This window comes from Mauremys reevesii, linkage group 2 (assembly GCF_016161935.1).
Source record: "Mauremys reevesii isolate NIE-2019 linkage group 2, ASM1616193v1, whole genome shotgun sequence".
In the NCBI taxonomy this organism is placed as follows: domain Eukaryota; kingdom Metazoa; phylum Chordata; order Testudines; family Geoemydidae; genus Mauremys; species Mauremys reevesii.
Window position 1 is genome coordinate 223080053 of NC_052624.1, and position 22517 is coordinate 223102569.

Consider the following 22517-nt stretch of genomic DNA (forward strand, 5'->3'; position numbering starts at 1 on the left):
CTTAGAGACTGTCCAGTTTGGCCGATGTACATAGCAGAGGGGCATTGCTGGCATATGATGGCATATATTACATTGATGGACGTGCAGGTGAATGAACCGGTGATGGTGTGGCTGATCTGGTTAGGTCCTGTGATGGTGTTGCTGGTGTAGATATGTGGGCAGAGTTGGCATCGAGGTTTGTTGCATGGGTTGGTTCCTGAGCTAGAGTTACTATGGTGCGGTGTGCAGTTGCTGGTGAGAATATGCTTCAGGTTGGCAGGCTGTCTGTGGGCAAGGACTGGCCTGCCACCCAAGGCCTGTGAAAGTGTGGGATCATTGTCCAGGATGGGTTGTAGATCCCTGATGATGCGTTGGAGGGGTTTGAGCTGGGGACTGTATGTGATGGCCAGTGGAGTCCTGTTGGTTTCTTTCTTGGGCTTGTCTTGCAGTAGGAGGCTTCTGGGTACACATCTGGCTCTGTTGATCTGTTTCCTTATTTCCTCATGTGGGTACTGTAGTCTTGAGAATGCTTGGTGGAGATTTTCTAAGTGTTGGTCTCTGTCTGCGGGGTTAGAGCACAAAGACTGTGAATGGCTTGCCAATTACAGAACCAGTTTCTCCTCCCTTGGTTTTCACACCTCAGCTGCTGGAACAGGGCCCCATCCTCCCTGATTGATCTAACCTCGTTATCTCTAGCTTGCTTCTTGCTTGCTTATATATACACACCTGCCCCTGGAAATTTCCACTGCTTGCATCCGAAGAAGTGGGTATTCACCCACGAAAGCTCGTGCTGCAAAACATCTGTTAGTCTATAAGGTGCCACAGGATTCTTTGCTGGTTGTTAGAAAGGCATCTTTAAATTTGTAAACAAAGGACATTTTATATAGAAGTTGTTGCCATGGACCCACAATGCCATTTTCACAGCAGCTCTACACTGAAAAGTACCTAACTGTACTAGGTATAACTACATCAGTATAACTAGTACAACTTTCCCATGTAGACAGTCTAGTGACCTGCCCAAATTAATTTTGGACTGTAGCCATTTGTTCTTTATTAGGGCAAAAACAAGATTACAAGTGCAAAATCCACCAGTGAACCAACATGAAAATGGGTTGAATTTTTTTCCTCAAAAGATTTCATGAAAAGTGTGCCCATTTTCTGTTGAAGTCTTTCTAATTTTGAAATCTTTAGATCTGCTCCATTTTTTTTAAATGAAGCTTAGGGCTAGTCTACACTTACCAGCCGGGTCGACGCGGTGAGTTCGACTTCTCGGAGTTCGAACTATCGCGTCTAATCTGGACGCGATAGTTCGAACTCCGGAAGCGCCGGGGTCGACTCCGGTACTCCACCACTGCAAAAGGCGGTGGCGGAGTCGACCTTGGAGCTGCGGACTTCGATTCCGCGGCGTCTGGACGGGTGAGTAGTTCGAACTAGGCTACTTCGAATTCAGCTACGCTATTCACGTAGCTGAACTTGCGTACCCTAGTTCGACCCCCGCTCTTAGTGTAGACCTGCCCTTAGAGTGTTGATTATTTACAAATTTGAATTAACCATATCCAAGACATTCCATGCTCTAACAATACTTCCATACTTCATGACCAGTTACTGAAAACTAAAATGCACACACACAGTACAGAGTCCAATCTTTGAACAGCGTTTTCCACTTGAAACTTTGAAAAGACAAATGTAAGCAAGCCATGGTGGTAGTGGAGAGTCAGAAAAACTGCAAGATATGTAGAAAGACCAAAACAAGAAGTATCAAACAGTTGAAATACACCTCCCTTGGTTTTTAATGATAAAAGTGATCCTCTTGTATGCATTAATTTCTGAAAATATTATCTTTACTAGGCAATATGCAATTGAGCGTGGAGGTAAATTTATTGTATCTGACTTACCAGGTATTCAAGAGATACCCTCAACATGTCAACCTCATCTCAGTTTGATTTGAACATTTGTTTTTTTTCTGTATTTACTTATTTATGAAAGATTTTAAGAACGGTAATGTCACATATTAATTTTCTAGTTCATTATGTCCAATACTGTTTTCTGAAAATACTTAAAGAAATCCTAGAAAAAACACAAAACTTTTCTTAGTTATGAGCCATGAATTTGTTACATGTTTTTCTTACCTGATTGGATACAACAGAAATCACTCCAGGTGTATACCTATAATGCAGATAAGGTACTTGAAATACAAGTATTCAACTTATTAAAAACAAAAATAGAAGTATCTAAACATCTTAAATTCACATACCAGGTGAAAGGGTTATTTGCTTCATTATCTTCTGGTGCTTCTATACTGATACAATCTCGCAATGGAATCTGCAGCAAGTTATAGAAATATGTATTTCTTTAAACATACGTTTTAAAAAGAAACTAAAAGTTACTACCAAATGATCAGACTGGACAATTTACCTTAATAATGGGTTGGATTTTCTCATCCGGTTCAAAAATAATTGATTTTGAGCAGATTTTTAGTGAACCTCTGATTTTCCTAAAAAGAAAAGGAAAAAGAAAAAAAAAGATTTGCATAACTAAATTGAGATCCAATAGCTGAATGACTCCAGTATAATTTTCAAAACAGAAATGGTTTTCTACCTTTCATCTCTGCAATCTTTGTTTATAATATGGTTAGCTGTATGCTGTTCAAAATAATATTCCTCCAGATTAAGAAGGAGCAGCGAAAATCTATAAATAAAAAAAGAGAGAGGAAAATGTTCTCTTTGTTTAAGAAACTTTTTTTTTCATGCAGGGATCAGACTCTGCATTACTCTTATTAAAATATACTGTCAAATGGGTAGGAGTAACACAATTAAAGACATGTTGGAGACTGGTTTTCCTAAAAAATAGAATTGTGTTTTAGGCATTTCTGAAGTGTGAAATACCATAAGAGAGATCCTTTTATGCTCTGTTACTATGCTGGCCAAAAAAACAATCCGGATTACCTGGATGAACCCAGCAGGACCACAAAGGCCAGTATGGCTCAACCTGTAAACCATGGAAAAAGTATCACAAAGCGCAGTTCACAGAAGCTGAACTCACACCAGTTTGAAAGGAAACAGGAAGCAATCAATTATTTCAAAATAAATAAGGCTTCTCTCTACCATATAGCCTTGAATCATTTGATATCATCTATGCCACCATCACTTAGATTTACGTTACTGAAACTATAAGGAAAACATTATGTATATGCATAATCTTTTACATTATTATAGTAATAAACGTTTTTTAAAACTGCACTGCCAAGATTGTTTGGGCAATCTGTGAATAACCACAACAATGAATCCTTCTGAAAGGCCTTGCTTTCTGTATTGGAAATAAAAGAGGGATGTTTCCCCCCCACTTTCGGTCAAAATTTGTTTCAGTCCTTCTCGGTTCCATTATTTGGTATGAGTGAAAACTAATGTCTGGCTCTTACCTTTAAGGTCTTTGTGAAATTAATGCCCAAATAAATTTGTTTGTTAGTCTCTAAGGTGCCACAAGGACTCCTCATTGTTTTTGCTGATACAGATTACCCCTCTGAAACCTGTGAAGTTAGAGAGAACCGTGGATGACTAAGGCCTGGTCTACACTACGCGTTTAAACCGGTTTTAGGAGCGTTAAACCGATTTAACGCCACACCTGTCCACACTAAGAGGCCCTTTATATCAATATAAAGGGCTCTTTAAACCGGTTTCTGTACTCCTCCCCAACGAGAGGAGTAGTGCTAATATCGGTATTACCATATCGGATTAGGGTTAGTGTGGCCGCAAATCGACAGTATTGGCCTCCAGGCGGTATCCCACAGTGCACCACTGACCGCTCTGGACAGCGATCAGAACTCAGATGCAGTGGCCAGATAGACAGGAAAAGCCCCGCAAACTTTTGAATATCATTTCCTGCTTGCCCAGCGTGGAGTTCTGATCTGCACGGGTGGCGATGCAGTCCCAAATCCAAAAAGAGCTCCAGCATGGACCGTACGGATGTGATCGCTGAATGGGCAGACAAATCTGTTCAGAGCTCCGTTACAGAAGACGAAATTCCAAAGCATTTTAAAAAAATCTCCAGACAGAGGGCACAGCAGGGACTCAGCACGCTGCTGCGTGATAAGCGTAACGGAAAGCCAAAGAATCAAATGGACGCTCATGGAGGGAGGGGGGACTGAGGACTCAAGCTATCCCACAGTTCCTGCAGTCTCCGAAAAGCATTTGCATTCTTGGCTGAGCTCCCAATGCCTGTAGGGTCAAACACATTGTCCGCGGTGGTTCAGGGCATAGCTCGTCAATTTACCCCCACCCACCCACCCCCAGAAGGAAAAGGGAAAAAAATAGTCTCTTGACTCTTAAATGTCACCCTATGTCTACTGAATGCTGCTGGTAGACGCGATGCTGCGGCACTGAACTGTAGCATCCTCCCCACCCTGTCCTTGGTGGCTGATGGTACAATATGGCTGATATCTGTCGTCATCATCAGCCTTGTGGCAGATGGTATAGTGCAGAAGGACTGGTATCTGTCCTCATCATCAGCCCATGAGTGCTACTACTTCCCAGTAGATGGTACAGAACGGCTGGTAACCGTCTTCATCATAGCAACAGGGGGCTGAGCTCCATCAGCTCCCGCCCTTCATGTGTAAAGAAAAGATTCTGTTCTGCCTGGACTATCACAGCAGCGGGATGCTGGGCTCCTCTCCCCCACGCTGCTTAATGTCCTGTCTGGACTATCATAGCAGCTGGAGGCTGCCTTCCCCTCATTTTATCTCACTAACAAGTCACTGTTTCTTATTCCTGCATTCTTTATTACTTCATCACACAAATGGGGGGACTCTGCAATGGTAGCCCAGGAAGGCTGGGGGAGGAGGGAATCAACAGGTGGGGTTGTTGCAGGAGCACCCCCTGTGAATGGCATACAGCTCATCATTTCTGCGGGATCTAACACAGAACGGCTGTGCTCTCTGGTTCTCTAGTACACTTGCCCCATATTCTAGGCAGGACTGATTCTATTTTTAGATACCATAAAGGAGGGATTGACTCAGGGAGTCATTCCCATTTTTGTCTTTTGCACCCCCGGCCGATCTCAGCCAGGGGTACCTATGACAGCAGCAGAGGGTACAGTACAGAAGGACTGGTAACCGTCATCTCATTGCCAATTTACAATGGCATGGTAGATGGTACAGAACGGCTGATAACCATCTCTGCTATCATGCAAAAGCAAATGAATGCTGCTGTGTAGCGCTGCTGAATCGCCTCTGTCAGCGGCATCTAGTACACATACGGTGACAGTGACAAAAGGCAAAACAGGCTCCGTGGTTGCCATGCTAATGGCATCTGCCAGGGCAATCCAGGGAAAAAGGGCGCAAAATGATTCTCTGCCATTGCTTTCCCAGAGGAAGGAGTGACTGACGACATTTACCCAGAACCACCCGCAACAATGATTTTTGCCGCATCAGGCACTGGGATCTCAACCCAGAATTCCAAGGGGCGGGGGAGACTGCGGGAACTATGGGATAGCTACGGAATAGCTACCCACAGTGCAACGCTCCAGAAATCGATGCTAGCCTCGGACCGCGGACGCACACCACCGAATTAATGTGCTTAGTGTGGCCACGTGCACTCGATTTTATACAATCTGTTTTACTAAACCGGTTTATGTAAAATCGGATTAATCCCGTAGTGTAGACGTACCCCAAGAATTCTCTGAACACCAAAAAGTGGTCAGCTTTCTGGAAATGTGTAAATTGACTGTTGCTATCAGAAATTTGCCATGTGTAAGACACTTAGCTAATTAACACTAATTGTTACCAATATTAAATAGCTCAGCACTATAACCAGCTGATTCAAAGTCCATTGAAGCCAATGGAAATATCACCTTTGACTTCAACATTGTTGGGCTCAAGCCCTAAGTGACTCCACCTAAAACTTCACTTTAAGTGTACAAACAGGAAGCACTTGTGTAATATACTCCTGAGGGAATTTTGCACCAAAAATATTAAAAATTCTGCGCACATTTTAAAATTCTGCAAACTGTTTTTGTCAAAATAACACTATATAATCATACCAGTTTCAATTATTTTGGTAATTTATTCCAAAATACCCATCAGCAAATGTGTCTGTAATAATACAGACACAGACAAAAATTCTCCCAGAAGCCCCTATGACAGCCCATTTCCTGTTTCTCTGCCCCCTCCCACTCAGAGTCCAGCCTGAGACAAGACACTCTCAACCCCTCCCCACCAGAGCCCAGCCATGCCCACCCCCACCCAGACACTCACACCTCCTATCCCCAAGAGGCCAGCTGTGGGTCCGTTCCCCCAAGCCCAGACACTCACATCCCCTACTCCCCAGAGGTCAGCTGTGGCTTCCCCCTCCCCTCCCCCAGCCTAGACACTCACACTTTCTCTCACCCAGAGCCCAGCTGCAGGCCACCCCAGCCCTGACACTCACACCCTCTACCCCCAGCCCAGGGATCCAGAGAGAGAGAAACAACTGATACTGAGTCCCATGCTTGCACAGAGTTTTCTGCATGGCGCCGCCCCCTCCTGGCCTGAGCTCATGCTGGGAACTGCAGTGGCTGGGAACCCTCAAGTTCCCTCTCCTTCACCCAGTGGTGGCCAACATCTCTGCATCACATTTCTGTGGAGGCAAAAAGGAAATTCTGCATGCATGCCAATTTCTGCAAAATTCTGCATTGCGCATGTCACAGAATTCCCCCCAGGGTATGTAATACAATCAAATTATGTTGCCTCTCTGTAAGTCAAGAGAACACACTTTTCATAGATATGGCCACAAGTTGTAGAACCACTATGCAATTTAATTGCTCAGAAATACATTGATAGCAACACATCATACAATGAGTATCTGATAAATTATTACTTCTTTGAGGATCATTCAATATTTTATCTTAAGTGTGGGATTGGAATGAAAAATAGACTGCTTTTAAAGGCAAAAATACCCTTAAAACAGAAGACAAAGGAAAAGGACATCTTTGTTGAGTTAAACAAGAGGGGTCAGCTTTCAAAAGAGCACAAAGGGTATCTCTACACAATGTTTTGAAGCTACTAGCAGGAGTGAGCCTCCCAGAGCAGATCAAGAGACTCGGGGTTATCAGGGCTCACACTAGCACTCTAAACGTAGCTGTAGCGACATTGCTTTGAAGTTGAGGTTCAAGCTGGAGCTCAGGTTATGAAGCCTAGGAAAGGGGCAGGGTTTCATATATTGGACTTGAGCATTTAAAATCTAGTCAGCTAAAAGAAGCTTCTGGTATTATATCTGCCTGAGCCACCCCTGCCGACTTGTGGGCCTTGGGGCTGTATTTTAAGAGAGAGCAGGACAGCTAGGATACATAAGATTAGCGTCTACTGTTTCTGAAACCAATGTGAAAATATTAATTATTAAGATTATAATTATTTTGTATTACAGCAGTAGAAGGCCAGAGCAAAGAGAAATTCATTTTAAAATGGAAACCACAAGAGAATACCACAAGAGTACAGTTTCCCTTTTTTGACACTATCAACACAATGTGCCAACTCAAACCCCGCTGTTCAATATAATTCTTTTTCTGGAAGCAACTATCCTACCAGTTCCAACATAATGAAGCCAGCAAACAGCTAGCGGAAGGGAACTCAATTGAATATAGACCATGTCTGCAAACAGACTGTCTGCAAAGGGGCTACATCCACAGAAACATTCTCCAGAAAGTGTTCATGGCAATCAGAAGGTGTCAGTGAAACTCTGGAGACTACCTAAGATCACAAGCTGGTCTCACTTCTTCAGGTAAAAATATTTATTGAGAGTGGAGGGAAAACCTTCAGGATGCACATCAGTATCGATGTGTACATTAAAAGAGGAGAAGATGTGAGTTTAAGGAAAGGAATTCTGCTGATATTCAATTAACCTAGTCAGACTGATTGTGAAACAGGAAGCATTGTAATATTGTGTATTAGCTCACACTGATATCTCCCTGATATGGCATGATGAGATTGTTCAAGTCTATCTCAAAAAAAAAAAGAAGGGCTATTTATACATGTTTATTTTAGCTTTTTAAAAAACATACTGGAGATGGGGGAGTTCCAGACTGCCTGTTACTTACTTTCATGAGATGTGCTGAAACCTGAAATACAGCTTGGTAATGGAGGGGTATGAACCTAGTAACTGGAGGCTTGAAAAGCATTTGCTATTATATAAGAGATTACAGATTCATAAAAGATCATCTTTATTTAGGGACTAGAACCTGCAAGGTAGTGAGTGACTTCAACTCCCATTGATGTCAGTGGGTGCTGAAAGTGCTTAGCACTCTTTTTAATATTGTACATATCACAGTACCAGCTGAATTTAAAATGCCTACATAAGGGCACTTTCTGTAGTAACCAAGCACAGCCTATAGTTTTGCTTGAACAGCTTTCATTTCACAGCTCTGTTTTCTACACTGTGCCAATTAAATTAATGAATTAATTTACTAAGAAACATGAAAAATCAATGTGGTGACTAAGTGGAATATAATTTCTGGAGAAGAAATTTTGAAAAAAAAAATCTTGCCTAAGGAGATACTAAGACACAAGAATAGAAAACCCCGAGCACCACTCTGCCCCAACGTGCCGCCCCAAGCACGTGCGTGGCTGGCTGGTGTCTGGAGCCGGCCCTGCTTCCTGGAACTGTGGGCAGAGCTCACCCTAGCCCTCCGGCACAGCGACACCAAAATGAGAGCTGCATTCACAGTGGAGAAGCAAGTGGTGATCACGATGAGGAAGCCGGCAATGCCAGATTGCTATCAATCAGTCGGGAATCAGTTTGGAGTCAGTCCACCGTGGGGGTTGCTGTGATGCTAGTGTGTGGAGCCATTAACTGCAGCCTGCTAAGAAGGACTGTGACTCTGGGCACTGTGCGGGAAATAGTGGATGGTTTTGCAACAATGGGATTCCCTAACTGCGGTGGGGCAATAGATGGCCCACATATGCCTATTTTGGCACCACACCACTTTGCGACAGAGTACATCAACAGAAAGGGCTACTTTCCTATGATATTGCAAGTGCGGTGGGTCACTGGGGCTGTTTCACCAACATCAACACAGGCTGGTCAAGGAAGGTGCATGATGCATACATCTTTAGAATCACAGGCCTGTATAGAAAGTTGCAAGCAGGGATTTTTTTCCAGAACACAAGATTACCACTGGGGATGTGGAAATGCCAATAGTCATCCTGGGAGACCCAGCCTATCCCTTACTCCCATGGCTTATGAAGCCGTACACTGGTCACCTTGACAATAGCAAGGAGCACTTCAACAACAATCTCAGCAGATGCAGAATGACTGCTGAAGGGGCCTTTGGCAGTTTGAAGGGTCACTGGTACTGTCTACTCAGGAGGTTAGACCTCAGCGAGGACAATATTCCCATGGTCATAGGTGCCTGCTGTGTGCTTCATAATACGTGAAGCAAAGGAGGAGAAGTTTCCGCAGAGGTGGAACGTGAGGTGGATTGGCTGGCTGCTGATTTGGAGCAGCCAGATAGCAGGGCTATAAGAAGAGCTCAACACGGAGCTATTTGGCTCAGGGAAGTTTTGAAGAAGCATTTTAACAATGAGCCACAGTAACGTGTGTTGCTGTAGTGTGCTGCGCCTGGCACTGGTTTTTTTGAAGCATACTGTGAACCTGGTAATGACTGTGGTGCGCCCACTAATATAACAATGCAAATGCACCCGCTGCTATTCTCTGTGAACGTTAAGCAGCCATCTTATATTGGAGAATAATAAATTCAGTTTCCATAAGTAAATTTTTATTCCACGCCCATGCAAACATACCTACGTAATGCTGAGCTAAACTTCATACATACAGGGAAAAGGGGAAGGAACAAAGAATTCACAAGCACATATACACCAACGAGGCTCTCATAGGGTAAGTGTGGCTGTCATTTTGTGTAAATCTCCTGCAGGGTGAGTGCCCTGTGTACTGTAAGATACGTGGAATGTAGCAGGGGAGTGTAGGGAAGTCCTAAAATGCAGTTCTCTATTGCCTTCAGAGGGAGGTAGAACAGATGTGTTCAGCCTGAAGTTCATTCAGAGATCACAGCATGTCTCTTTGCTCCTTGAGCAGCACTACCATCTCTTGCTGCCCGTTTCTCCTGTCCTTGCTATCCCTCTGCATTTTGTCATTGATCGCACCCTCCAAGCCCTCTGCTTGCAATCCAAAGCACCAGAGGCTTGCAGGAGCTCCTGGAATAGGTCTTCCCTTGTCCTCTTCTTTTTCCTCCTTATCTGGCTGAGCCACCCCACTGGTGTGGATGAAGAGAACCTCAAGGCCACATTTGCAGCTCTTAAGAAACAATGGGCAGAGGTACTATTGTCAGTGCCTTTACTCCTCTTGATCCACACAAGTTACAAGCACAACATTCTCACTTCCCCTTGGGACTCAGATCATGGTGGCAGCCCTAGCCGAGTATAGTCTGGGGAAGAAAGGGGCGAGTTGGAACAATATGGGGGGATAGCACTGGGCCATCAGTACAAGCAGATAGGGCTACTGCACTTAAAACTAGCTCTGTCTTCCACTGCTGATGGTGACTGTACCTGATATCTCACTCCTGAGAGTAACTGAAGCTGCAAGGGAACAGCTCCTGAATGTGTCTAGCTGTAGACCAGGTCTGTATGCTGCTAGCCTGTGTGCCGCAATGGTGCATCCTGAAGTCATTGCCCAGTGGCATGGCAAAGCGTCCAACCCTGGGAGAAGAAACAAGGCATCCCTTCCAAGAAGCCTTGGGCAGAGGATTGCAGACTACCGCCAGGATCTCTATTCCCCAAAATTCTTCCATCTCCTGCCAGCACAGCTACCGCCTGTCGTACCTACGCCAACAGAAGAACCCCTCCCATCAGTGTAGATAGTATTTACCCTGAAGCGCTAGTGGCACAGCTGCAGTGACACATCTGTGCTGCTATAGTGTTTTAAGTGTAGCTACACCCTCAAAAGAGTCAGCCTTTAAGCAAGAATCTCACCGTAGCTATGGCTGACCTGATGCTTCATTACAATATCTTATGAAATTAGAGGGAGACTGAAGGGGAGCAGTATAGCAGGCTCAGAGGGGTGTTAAGTGACCATTCATCTCGATGAGTTGGGCCATGTTTACACTAGAGAGCTTACAGCAGCACCTCTGTACCGATGCAGCTGCTGCTGTAAGATCGCTTGTGTAGCCGCTCTATGCCGACAGGAGAGAGCTCTCCCATCGACATAATAAAACCACCACCACAAGCGACGGTAGCTATGTTAGCAGGAGAAGCTCTCTACCATTTATGTCAGTGAAACTTAAGTCGCTCGGGAGGGTGTTTTTTTCACACGCTTGAGCGACATAAGTTTTGCTGACATAAATGGTAGTATAGACATGGCTTTGTTCTCAGCTGAAACAGAACATCCAATGGAGATTAATACAGCCTAAAACAATAGCTCTGTGATACATGAACTGCTCCATTCATGTTGGTGGGCGTTCCCTTACCCCACTCAAGGACTGGAGAGTTTCTGAGATGTATCAAACATACGCTGGGGTGAGGAGCTGAGGATGGGTAACAGTGTGTTGTCCAGGCACATTCTGAGCACACCTGTTCTAAATTCCCCACCCACTGGGGCAGGGCTTCCCCAAATCCTAATTTACATGGGAGGAGGCGGTAGGGAGATGGGCTCAGGCCTCCTTAGAGGCACAAGGAAATCTAGATCCCAGTTCACATGAGAAAGTAAGGAGAAGGTCCCAGACACTCCGAGAGGCAAGCTCCCGCCCCCAAATCTAGCTCACACGGGGGGGGGGGAAAATCAGTCCCCTACAGATGGGCAGGAGCACCCAGATTCTGGAAAACAAAGCGGGGCAGCGAGTGGGACTTCCCAGAGCAGCACTGACCTGCGTATCACATAAGGGGATTAAGGAGTGGGTGGCACCACCACAGAAAGGCACACTCACGCCACAAACCAGGTTAGAGAAGGGGAAGTCACATTCCCATATATGGGCAGGGTCTCCCCAGATCCTGGCACACCACCAGGGCATGGCACAGGGCTCAGAAACACCCAAAGGACAGGAACCCCCCTCACTCAGACAGACAAGCTCCCTCCAGAACCTGGTTCAAATGGGAAGGAGGCATGGTAGGAGGGTCACAGCCCTGTAGATGGGCTGGGGGCCTCCTGATCACGGCACACATATGGGAGGGGAACGTGGGGCTGACAAGCACTTGCCCCATTCTTCCCCAATCCTCTGTCACTCATCTCTATGTCCTACTTCCCACTTCCCCCTCCCATCCACTAACTCCTCTCCCCTATTCCCACCTGCTCTTCCACCCCAATCACCTCCCCTACCAGCAAGCATTTCCTTATGTAGTTTATTTTCTTTTCAAAAAATGTTTTCAGCACCTTTTGAATATTCTGCTGTATTCACATTACTTTTCTGCAAAATAAGAACTGCCCTTTGACAGAGGCAGATTGGAGCACTGTGTCTGCTTTTTTCATTTCAGATTCTGACCTGGTCTGGATTCAAACCTACAATGCCTGAGGTGGTGCACAGATTCAGTGGCCATAACTAAGACTAAGATTTAGTCATGGATATTTTTAGAAAAAATCATTGACAGATCATGGGCAACGAACAAAAATTCACAGCTGTAACCTGTCCATGACTTTTACTATAAACATCCCCGACTAAATCTTAACTGTCATGGGACCCACTACTCCGGGGAGCCCCCTGGGTGCCGCTGCTCTGGGAAGCACCTGGGACCAGCAGCACTGGCCGCTGTTTGGGCGGTCCCTGGGGCCAGCTGCCCGGGGCCACAAGCAGTGGCTGGTGTGGCTGCTCCAGCAGCGGACAGTGTGGCTGGCTACGGAGCCGCTCCAGCAGCAGCTGGTGTGGCTGACCATACAGCCACCTGAGCAGTTGCCCCGGGGGGGGAGGGGGAGGGAGACAGCCACACTGGCCGCTGCAGCTGCAAGAATTTCATGGAGGTTGCAGAAAGTCATGGAATCCATAACAGATTCACAGCCTTAACCATAACACACCCTCAGGTCTTGTGATGCTGAGAGAGTTTTCCAGATAGCTAGCCTCGCTCTTTCTCTGCACATGTGCTCTGTAATCCATCAGCCACATAAATAGGCACAAAGGTGGAGAACCAAACTCTTTTTCAAATGCTGCTTTAATTTGAGCCCCCCCAAAAGGCTGATGGGTGCCAGACACCCTTGAGCAATTGAGATCCTGGTGAGATGATCAGAGCCCTGGTTTCATCTCTATCTGTGCACAAAAAAATGTTTACTAGAGTGTGTCATCATTAAGAAAAGCTGTTTTTTCCCCTGAGAGTCTGTACCACAAGAACCCCTTGGTCAAACCTACTAACAAGAGGTAGATATGAAAGCGAGGATACCAAGGTCAAGGTCTTGTGAGAAGCCCATTTCTATCATTACCACCCTCAGAGCTTAAGCAGAGAGGGTACTCCCTGGATCCTGCTGAGAAATGTATCCGTATCAATCTGATTAACAGATGCCTGAAAATTTGAAGTTTCACCACCCTCCCCTCTCCCTTCCCACTGGGTCTCTAAGCTGTCTGCTTACCAAATCAGCCCAATTATATTCACTGAGATAAGATTTTAGATAACTACAGAGTTTTAAAGCTTTCAGTAAGATAAAATAAAAGTTCCATTTCCACCCTCAGCTCACTCTCAGCCTTTCAAAGGTATACTCATTTGAGAGGAGGCAACCTTAAGTAGGATTTCCAACTTGTGCAACTTTAAGCCTCAATTCTGCAAGATGCCCCACATGGGTGGACCTCTGTGCCTGCACAGAGCCCCACTGAAGTTATCAGGCATCTATCTGTATAGAACAGCTTGCAGCATCAGAACGTGAGGAACATCTGCAATGGCTGGAATCACCAGGTTATTTCTAAACTAAAACTCTGAATAAAAATTTAGACACTATTAACTGAACAAAGTATCCATAAATAAGAAGTGACACTCATTTATAGATATTTGAGCATGACAGTCCTCAGTAAGTTTTTGGTTTTGGATATTTTGCTCTAAGAGGATAAGACAAGGTTATTAGCTTAGAAAAAAAAGCTAAACAATTGTTTTGCTCAGGATCCACCTGCAGAACTGTATGCTGCCAATATCTTACATGCAAACAGAACACTAATGCAGAAACAGATAAGCTTCCTAAACAGGAAACAGCATAGCATGCACAATGTAGATCATTAGATATCGGTTTATAAGATCCTCTGTATCAGGTGTCAGACCAATGAGTTAATCCCACCCCCATCTGTTCATGCTAATAGCCCACAGCATAGAGAACTCAATCCATAAATGCTACAATGATCTTACAGGAAATAAAGCCATATCATTTTACTTGTAAATTTTGTAACTAAAATTAGTGTACTTTTTAGAAACCTAATTTTATTTCCTTCAAATAGCAAACATACAGCAAAATAGCAGGTACAAAATAGAAGATTTTAGTTCAAGTCAATTGAAAAGGACATAATACATGCCCCTCAAGTAATTTTCTTACAAAGCAAATGGGAGAAAAGAAATGTCAGAGAAATGAGAATTGATGTCTACCCATCTGAAAGGGATATTTCTGTTCTAAACCTATGAAAGATGGCCTGCAAAGGAAAAAAAAAAAAAAACACACTGGGTTTTGTGCCCTTTTTTGGTGTTTGACATTTTTTATGAACTACAAAGAAGTCTTGCTTTTTTATTTGCTCAGTTTGTACACACATGAGAAATTCTGATGTCATGTTTTTCTGGAAAACTGGAGAAGTAGGAGGCTTATGAAACCAGATACTAAGAAAGTTAAACTTGATTAAGTGAGAAGGGAATGATTTTTATTGAGATTATTTGAAACTTTTTCTGTGGGTCATCTATTTAAAAGGGATATAATTAACTTGTAATCTAGTCAGTTTCATAAAGCCAGTTAAATGTTGTTTGAGGTACTATACCTGCCTCTCAGTCAATTTTCTATTTTTACCATCTTAAATATCGCTCTATGCTGCTGTCCAAAAAGCCAACAAAACTGACTATACACAAACTGTCAAATGCACAAAGTAAATAAAAAGGGGGGGGGAATCAAATTTCTTTCAGTTATATAGTTACAACACCCAAGATCACATTAGTAGATAAAGGCATTTTGACAAAAGTTGTGCCCCTTTAACAAATACCCAGCAAACAAATAGAAGAAAAGCTCTCTGTTAGAGATTCAACAGCTTAGCCCTTCAATTAAGGGATGAAAAAGCATCTGAGAAAAACAGAAGTGTCAAGACTTTATATTACTGATGTTTAAAAAAAAAAAAATCAGTGGAGCAGAAAAACACTTTAAAGCAGCAGTAGTCAATTACTTTTTGTCAAGGTCCAAATTTCTTGGTCAATGTATAGGCATTCTATTTTCTCTAGAGAAAAATAAATTTAAAAAAATAACAATAATGATAACATGTAAATAAAAAGATTTCAGGGTCCATTCAAAAGCATCTGGCAGTCTGGATTTGGCCCATAGTCTGCCTACTGACTATCCCTGCTTTAAATGTTTTCACGTCTTCTTTGTCATAAAAAGGGTACAAACCAATATACACCGCTACCTTGATATAACGCGACCTGATATAACACAAATTCGGATATAACATGGTAAAGCAGTGCTCCGGGAGGGTGGGGGGGAAGAGCTGCACACTCCAGTGGATCAAAGCAAGTTCAATATAACGTGGTTTCACCTGTAATGCGGTAAGATTTTTTGGCTCCCAAGGACGGCGTTCTATCGAGGCAGAGGTGTACTAAAGGGGGAGCATCTATTTGGGTATCAAAACAAAGGGATCTGCAGGTACAATCACATGATCACAATTCTGAAGGTTGTGGGTTCAAGTCTCACTCGATTTCACACTGAAAGGCCACCTCCAGTTCACCCAGCTGCAAAATGGGTATCTGGTCCATCAGGTTAGTGCAGTCAAAGGCAACAGGACCCTGGCCACATCATTACCTTGTGCACTGTTGGCTATGAAATTGACGTCACTTAACCATGTCAGCCCCATGAGCCACTGGCTCAAGGTAACTTTGATTTTGACTAATGATTAGGAAGGAGCAAGCAATTGAAATGAAATTCACAGATATTAAACTGGGAGGGGTTACAAATACTAGTAAAGACAGAAATCAGTATTTCTTGAATTGCTGAAATTAGAAACATTAATAGGCAATAAAATTGTGAGATTAAATTTGGGAGAAAAATACTCATTATAGATTTCAGTGACTGAGAAGACCTCTCAGAAGTAGTGATGACAGTCCACAAATAACAGACTGTGAATTAGACATGAGTTTGCCCACAAACCCAGATGATGGGTCCCTCACCTTTTCCATCCGCCACTACTACATTTTCCAATCCCTGATCTCATCATGTTTTTTACAATTTAAAACTTCTCCATTCAAACAAAAGAAAAACATTCTTCCACAAAATAAGAAATTTAGTGTTTCTTTCCTATCCTCTTTCCCGCTCTAAGAACTTCTTTGCCCAATCAAAGCTTTAAGGATTGTTCTTTTCCTCCTCCTCAGAGAAGATTTTTTCCCCTCTACTTTATACATCTCACCCTCAAGGCGCTATATTCCTAAGAATCACACCCTTCTCCTATGGCAGTGCCCAACGCTACCCCAAAAGCATCAGTGTAGCATAAAAGTGGTATTTTTTATATAAAAAACAGAATTACATGTTCAATAATATAAAAGTAATCCAATGGACATTTGTATTTAATACATATGTAGAAGTGCTTTACTAATTTCACCCCAGCTCTCCTTTTTCATTAGCCATTGGTTAATTAGCCATTCAGTTTGTCTCATAGTCCTGTGGTTTCCTTGCCAAGGATTAAGAGTGCAATGCATCCAACAGCTGCAGAGAAGCACTCATAAGATTAGCATTTGTAAAATGGGCACGTGATTAGTTTACTACTCCGTCCCTATTACTACTGGTACTGCAATGTGTGCCAAAATGATGCTTACAATGTTTTAAGCGACTGAGTATACAACTGACATGGCTACTATTTTAATGTGTATCTTAAAGTAGATTGGGGTAGGCAACCTATAGCACACGTGCCAAAGGCAGCACAGCATGCGAGCTGATTTTCAGTGGCACTCATACTGCCCGGGGCCTGGCCACCGGTCCGGGGGACTCTGCATTTTAAAATTAATTTTAAATGAAGCTTCTTAAACATTTTAAAAACCTTATTTACTTTACATACAATAGTTTAGTTATATATTAGAGACATAGAAAGAGACCTTCGAAAAAACATTAAAATATATTACCAGCATGCGAAACCTTAAATCAGAGTGAATAAATGAAGACTCAGCACACCACTTCTGAAAGGTTGCCAACCCCTGAAGTAGATCATATATTTATCTCCATTTAAGAGACTTTCCCAACTTTAGCTAACCCTATTTTAGGGAATGATTTTCCTGATCAGTTAATAGTAGTTAGGCTTGACCCAATGTGTGACTCTGATCTTCCCCATTAACCAGAAGTGCTGAGTAGTGTTGATGTCATCTTCCCAACCCCATACCGCAAATGAAACAACAAACAGATCTTTATCCTGCGCTCGCATATGTCCTGAACACCTGCTCCCTGGGTATAAGCATGTGTGTATGCGAGGGAGAGTTTGCAGGATGCAGAGCCCAGCAGGAGACCCCCGCGTTGTGAAAGGAGAAGGAAACTGCCAGCGCTGCCCAAATCTGACCCCCTCCCCTTGGGGAACGAGGGGGGAAGTGCCAGCGCTGCCCAAATCTGCCCTTCCTCTCTCGGGGGGCCTGTCGGCGCCCCTGCCGCAGGAGGCCAAGCCGGAGCCTCCCACCTCACAGCCCGGCCCAGCCGAGCCGAGCCCGCGGCGGAGTCCCCACCTCTCCTTGGAGTAGAGCTGCTGCTCCTGCCGCCTCTTCCGGGTGAAAGCCATGGGGCCGCCGGGGGCCGAGACCGCGGGGCCGGCGGCCTCCCCCTCACTGCCCGGGGCGCCCGCGCCGCCCCTGGCGCATTTATCCCGCGGCGGGCAGCGAGCGGCGGCGGCCCCGGCTCGCCAGGCCCGAGTCCGGCTCCCTCCACACGGCGCCCGGCGGTGGCGGCTGCAGGGGATGTGCCAGAGCCCGGCCCCGTGCGGGGGACACGCCCCCGAGCAGCGGCCGCTGCTGTTATTGGTTATTAACCAGGCCTGGCAGAGGGCGGCCCGAGCGGGGCTCCCCGCCCTTCCCAGTCGTGCAGAGGCGGCGCCAAAGCCGGGCCTCCCGCCCCATAACCGAGCCTCAGCGCGGGGCCGGGATTCGCCCGGGGACACCCATCCGGGCAGGGGCGCTGACTGTGCAATCAGCGCTGTGCGCGCTGCTCTCTGCGTACCCCTCGGGCCTCTGCCTTGCAGAGCTGATGGCAGAACTAGGCCTTAAGGACAGCTTCCTCCTGGTCTCAGTGGAGCAGATTAGAGCTGTCGAGCGATGAAAAAAAATCATGATTAATTGCACTCTTAAATAATAATAGACCATTTATTTAAATATTTTGGATGTCTTCTAGATTTTCAACTATATTGATTTCAATTAAAACGCAGAATACCAAAAAGAACAGGAGTACTTGTAACACCTTAGAGACTAACAAATTTATTTGAGCATATGCTTTCTCGGGGCTTCTCTTTTTGTCCCTCCAGGCCCACGAACATGATACAGTTCTGCGGTGACCTAGAATCTTACTTTCGACTTCTCCGACTCAAAGAATATTTCCAACACACCTCTGAACAACATACTAATCTACAGAATCCTTCTTACCAACACTGCTAAAAGAAGGATTCTGCGCGGACTCTTCCTAAAGGTCGAAACAACAGACTGGACTTCTACATAGATTACTTCCGTCGACGTGCGCGGGCTGAAATTGTGGAAAAGCAGCATTTCTTGCCCCATAACCTCAGCCGTGCTGAACACAATGCCATCAACAGCCTCAAGAACAACTCTTACATCATAATCAAAAAGGCTGACAAAGGAGGTGCTGTCGTCATCATGAATAAGTTGGAATATGAACAAGCTATGAACAGGCTGCTAGGCAACTCTCTAACTCCACATTCTACAGGCCATTATCCTCTGATCCCACTGAGGATTACCAAAAGAAACTACATCATCTGCTCCAGAAACTCCCTGAAAAAGCACAGGAACAGATCTGTACAGATACATGCCTAGAACCCCGACCGGGGTATTCTATTTGCTACCCAAGATCCAAAAACCTGGAAATCCTGGATGCCCCATCATCTCAGGCATTGGCACCCCAACAGCAGGATTGTCTGGCTATGTGGACTCCTCAGGCCCTATGCTACCAGCACTCCCAGCTATTTTCGAGACACCACTGACTTCCTGAGGAAACTACAATCCATCGATGATCTTCCAGAAAACACCATCCTGGCCACTAAGGATCCTATTCTCCTTTACAATCCTCTACACCAACATTCCACACAAAGATGGAAATCAGGAACAGTATCTCTGAGAATGTCACGGCAAACTGGTGGCTGAACTTTATGGTTTTGTCACCCACAACTATTTCACATTTGGAGACCATATATACCTTCAAGTCAGCGGCACTGCTATGTGTATTTGCATGGCCCCACAGTATGCCAACATTTTTATGGCTGACTTAGAACAACGCTTCCTCAGCTCTCGTACCCTAACACCCCTACTCTACTTGCGCTACATTGATGACATCTTCATCATCTGGACCCATGGAAAAGAAGCCCTTGAGGAATTCCACCATGATTTTAACAATTTCCATCCCACCATTAACCTCAGCCTAGACCAGTCCACACAAACGGTCCATTTCCTAGACACTACTGGGCTAATAAGCGATGGTCACATAAACACCACCCTATACCGGAAACCTACTGACCGCTATACTTACCTACATGCCTCCAGCTTCCATCCAGGACACACCACACAATCCATTGTCTACAGCCAAGCTCTAAGATACAACCACATTTGTTCCAATCCCTCAGACAGAGACAAACACCTACAAGATCTCCATCAAGCATTCTTAAAACTACAGTACCCACCTGCTGAAGTGAAAAAACAGATTGACAGAGCCAGAAGAGTACCCAGAAGTCAGCTACTACAGGACAGGCCCAACAAAGAAAATAACAGAACGCCATTAGGCGTCACCTTCAGCCCCCAACTAAAACCTCTCCAGCGCATCATCAAAGATTTACAACCTATCCTGAAAGATGATCCCTCACTCTCACAGATCTTGGGAGACAGACCTGTCCTCGCTTACAGACAGCCCCCCAACCTGAAGCAAATACTCATCAGCAACCACACACCATACAACAAAAACACTAACCCAAGAACCTATCCTTGCATCAAAGCCCGATGTCAACTCTGTCCACATATCTGTTCAAGTGACTCCATCATAGGACTTAATCACATCAGCCACGCCATCACAGGCTCATTCACCTGCACATCTACCAATGTGATATATGTCATCATGTGCCAGCAATGCCCCTCTGCCATGTACATTGGCCAAACTGAACAGTCTCTATGCAAAAGAATAAACGGACACAAATCTGACATCAGGAATCATAACATTCAAAAACCAGTAGGAGAACACTTCAACCTCTCTAATCACTCAGTGACAGACGTTAAGGTGGCAATTTTGCAACAGAAAAGGTTCAAAAACAGACTCCAGCGAGAAGCTGCGGAACTTGAATTAATATGCAAACTAGATACCATAAACTTAGGTTTGAACAGAGACTGGGAATGGCTCGGTCATTACCCTAATTGAATCTATTCCCCCATGTTAAAGTATCCTCACACCTTCGCATCAACTGTCCAAAATGGGCCATCTTGATTATCACTTCAAAAGTTTTTCTCCCCTGCTGATAATAGCTTCTCTTAATTAATTAGCCTCTTACAGTTGGTATGGGTACTTCCACCTTTTCATGTTCTCTGTATGTATAAATATCTTCTTACTGTATGTTCCATTCTATGCATCTGATGAAGTGGGCTGTAGCCCACGAAAGCTTATGCTCAAATAAATTTGTTAGTCTCTAAGGTGCCACAAGTACTCCTGTTCTTTTTGCTGATACAGACTAACACGGCCGCTGCTCTGAAACCTGACAGAATACCAAGTGTACAGAGCTCACTTTATATTTATTTTTTATCACAAGTATTTGCACTGTACAAAAATAAAAGAAATGGTATTTTTCAGTTCACTTAATACAAGTATTGTAGTGCAATCTCTTTCTCATGAAAATTGAACTTACAACTGTAGAATCATGTATGAAGAAAACTGCATTCAAAAATAAAACTGTACAATTTTAGAGCCTACAAGTCCAATCAGTCCTACTTCTTGTTCAGCCAATCGTGAAGACAAGTTTGTTTATATATGTAGGAGATAATGCTGCCCACTTCTTGTTTACAATGTCACCTGAAAGTGAGAACAGGTGTTCTCATGGCATTGTGGTAGCCGGGGTTGCAAGATATTTACATGCCAGATGCACTAAAGATTCATATGTCCCTTCATACTTCAACCACCATTCCAGGAGACATGCATCCATACTGCTGATGGGTTCTGCTCAATAACAATCCAAAGTAATACAGACTGACACATGTTCCTTTTCATTATCTGAGTCAGATGCCACTAGCAGAAGGTTGATTTTCTTTTTTGGTGGTTTGGGTTCTGTAGTTTCCACATTGGAGTGTTGATCTTTTGAGACTTCTGAAAGCATGTTCCACACATCGTCCCTCTCAGATTTTGGAAGGTGCTTCAGATTCTTAAACCATGGGTCAAGTGCTGTAGCTATCTTTAGATTTCATAGACTTTACTGTCAGAAGGGACCATTATAACCATCTAGTCTGACCTCCTGCGCAATGCAGGCCACAGAATCTCACCCACTCACTCCTGTAACAAACCCCTATCCTATGTCTGAAACACTGAAGTCTTCAAATCACGGTTTAAAGACTTCAAGGCGCAGAGTATCCTCCAGCAAGTGACCTATGCCCCACGCTGCAGATGAAGGAAAAAACCCTCAGGGCCTCTGCCAATCTGCCCTGGGGGGAAATTCCTTCCCAACCCCAAATATGGTGATCAGCTAAACCCTGAGCATGTGGGCAAGACTCACTAGACAGACACCCAGGAAAGAAATCTCTGTAGTAACTCAGATCCCACCCCATCTAACATCCCATCACAAGCCATTGGGCATATTTACCGCTAATAGTCAAAGATCAATTAATAGCCAAAATTAGGCTATCCCATCATACCATCCCCTCCATAAACTTATCAAGCTTAGTCTTGAAGCCAGATATGTCTTTTGCCTCCACTACTCCCCTTGGAAGATTGTTCCAGAACTTCACTCCTCTGATGGTTAGAAACCTTCATCTAATTTCAAGTCTAAACTTCCTAATGGCTACTTTATATCCATTTGTTCTTGTGTCCACATTGGTACTGAGCTTAAATAATTCCTCCTCCTCCCTCGTATTTATCCCTCTGATGTATTTATAGAGAGCAATCATCTCTCCCCTCAGCCTTCTTTTGGTTAGGCTAAACAAGGCAAGCTCTTTCAGTCTCCTTTCATAAGACAGGTTTTCCATTCCTCGGATA

The 22517-nt window shown here is 44.3% G+C and overlaps 1 protein-coding gene across 1 annotated transcript in view; it reads right to left on the reverse strand.

Moving 5' to 3' along the window:
- NSMAF (neutral sphingomyelinase activation associated factor) overlaps nt 1-18023 on the reverse strand; it is a 56989-nt gene extending 38966 nt beyond the window's left edge. The window contains exons 1-5 of the mRNA XM_039525773.1: nt 17804-18023; nt 2578-2667; nt 2395-2473; nt 2234-2301; nt 2109-2145 (exon numbers count right to left, since the gene is read on the reverse strand). Of these exons, the coding sequence (XP_039381707.1) occupies nt 2109-2145; nt 2234-2301; nt 2395-2473; nt 2578-2667; nt 17804-17856 (327 nt within the window). The 5' untranslated portion in view covers nt 17857-18023. The remainder of the gene's footprint in view (nt 1-2108; nt 2146-2233; nt 2302-2394; nt 2474-2577; nt 2668-17803) is intronic.
- Between the last annotated feature and the right edge of the window lie 4494 nt (nt 18024-22517).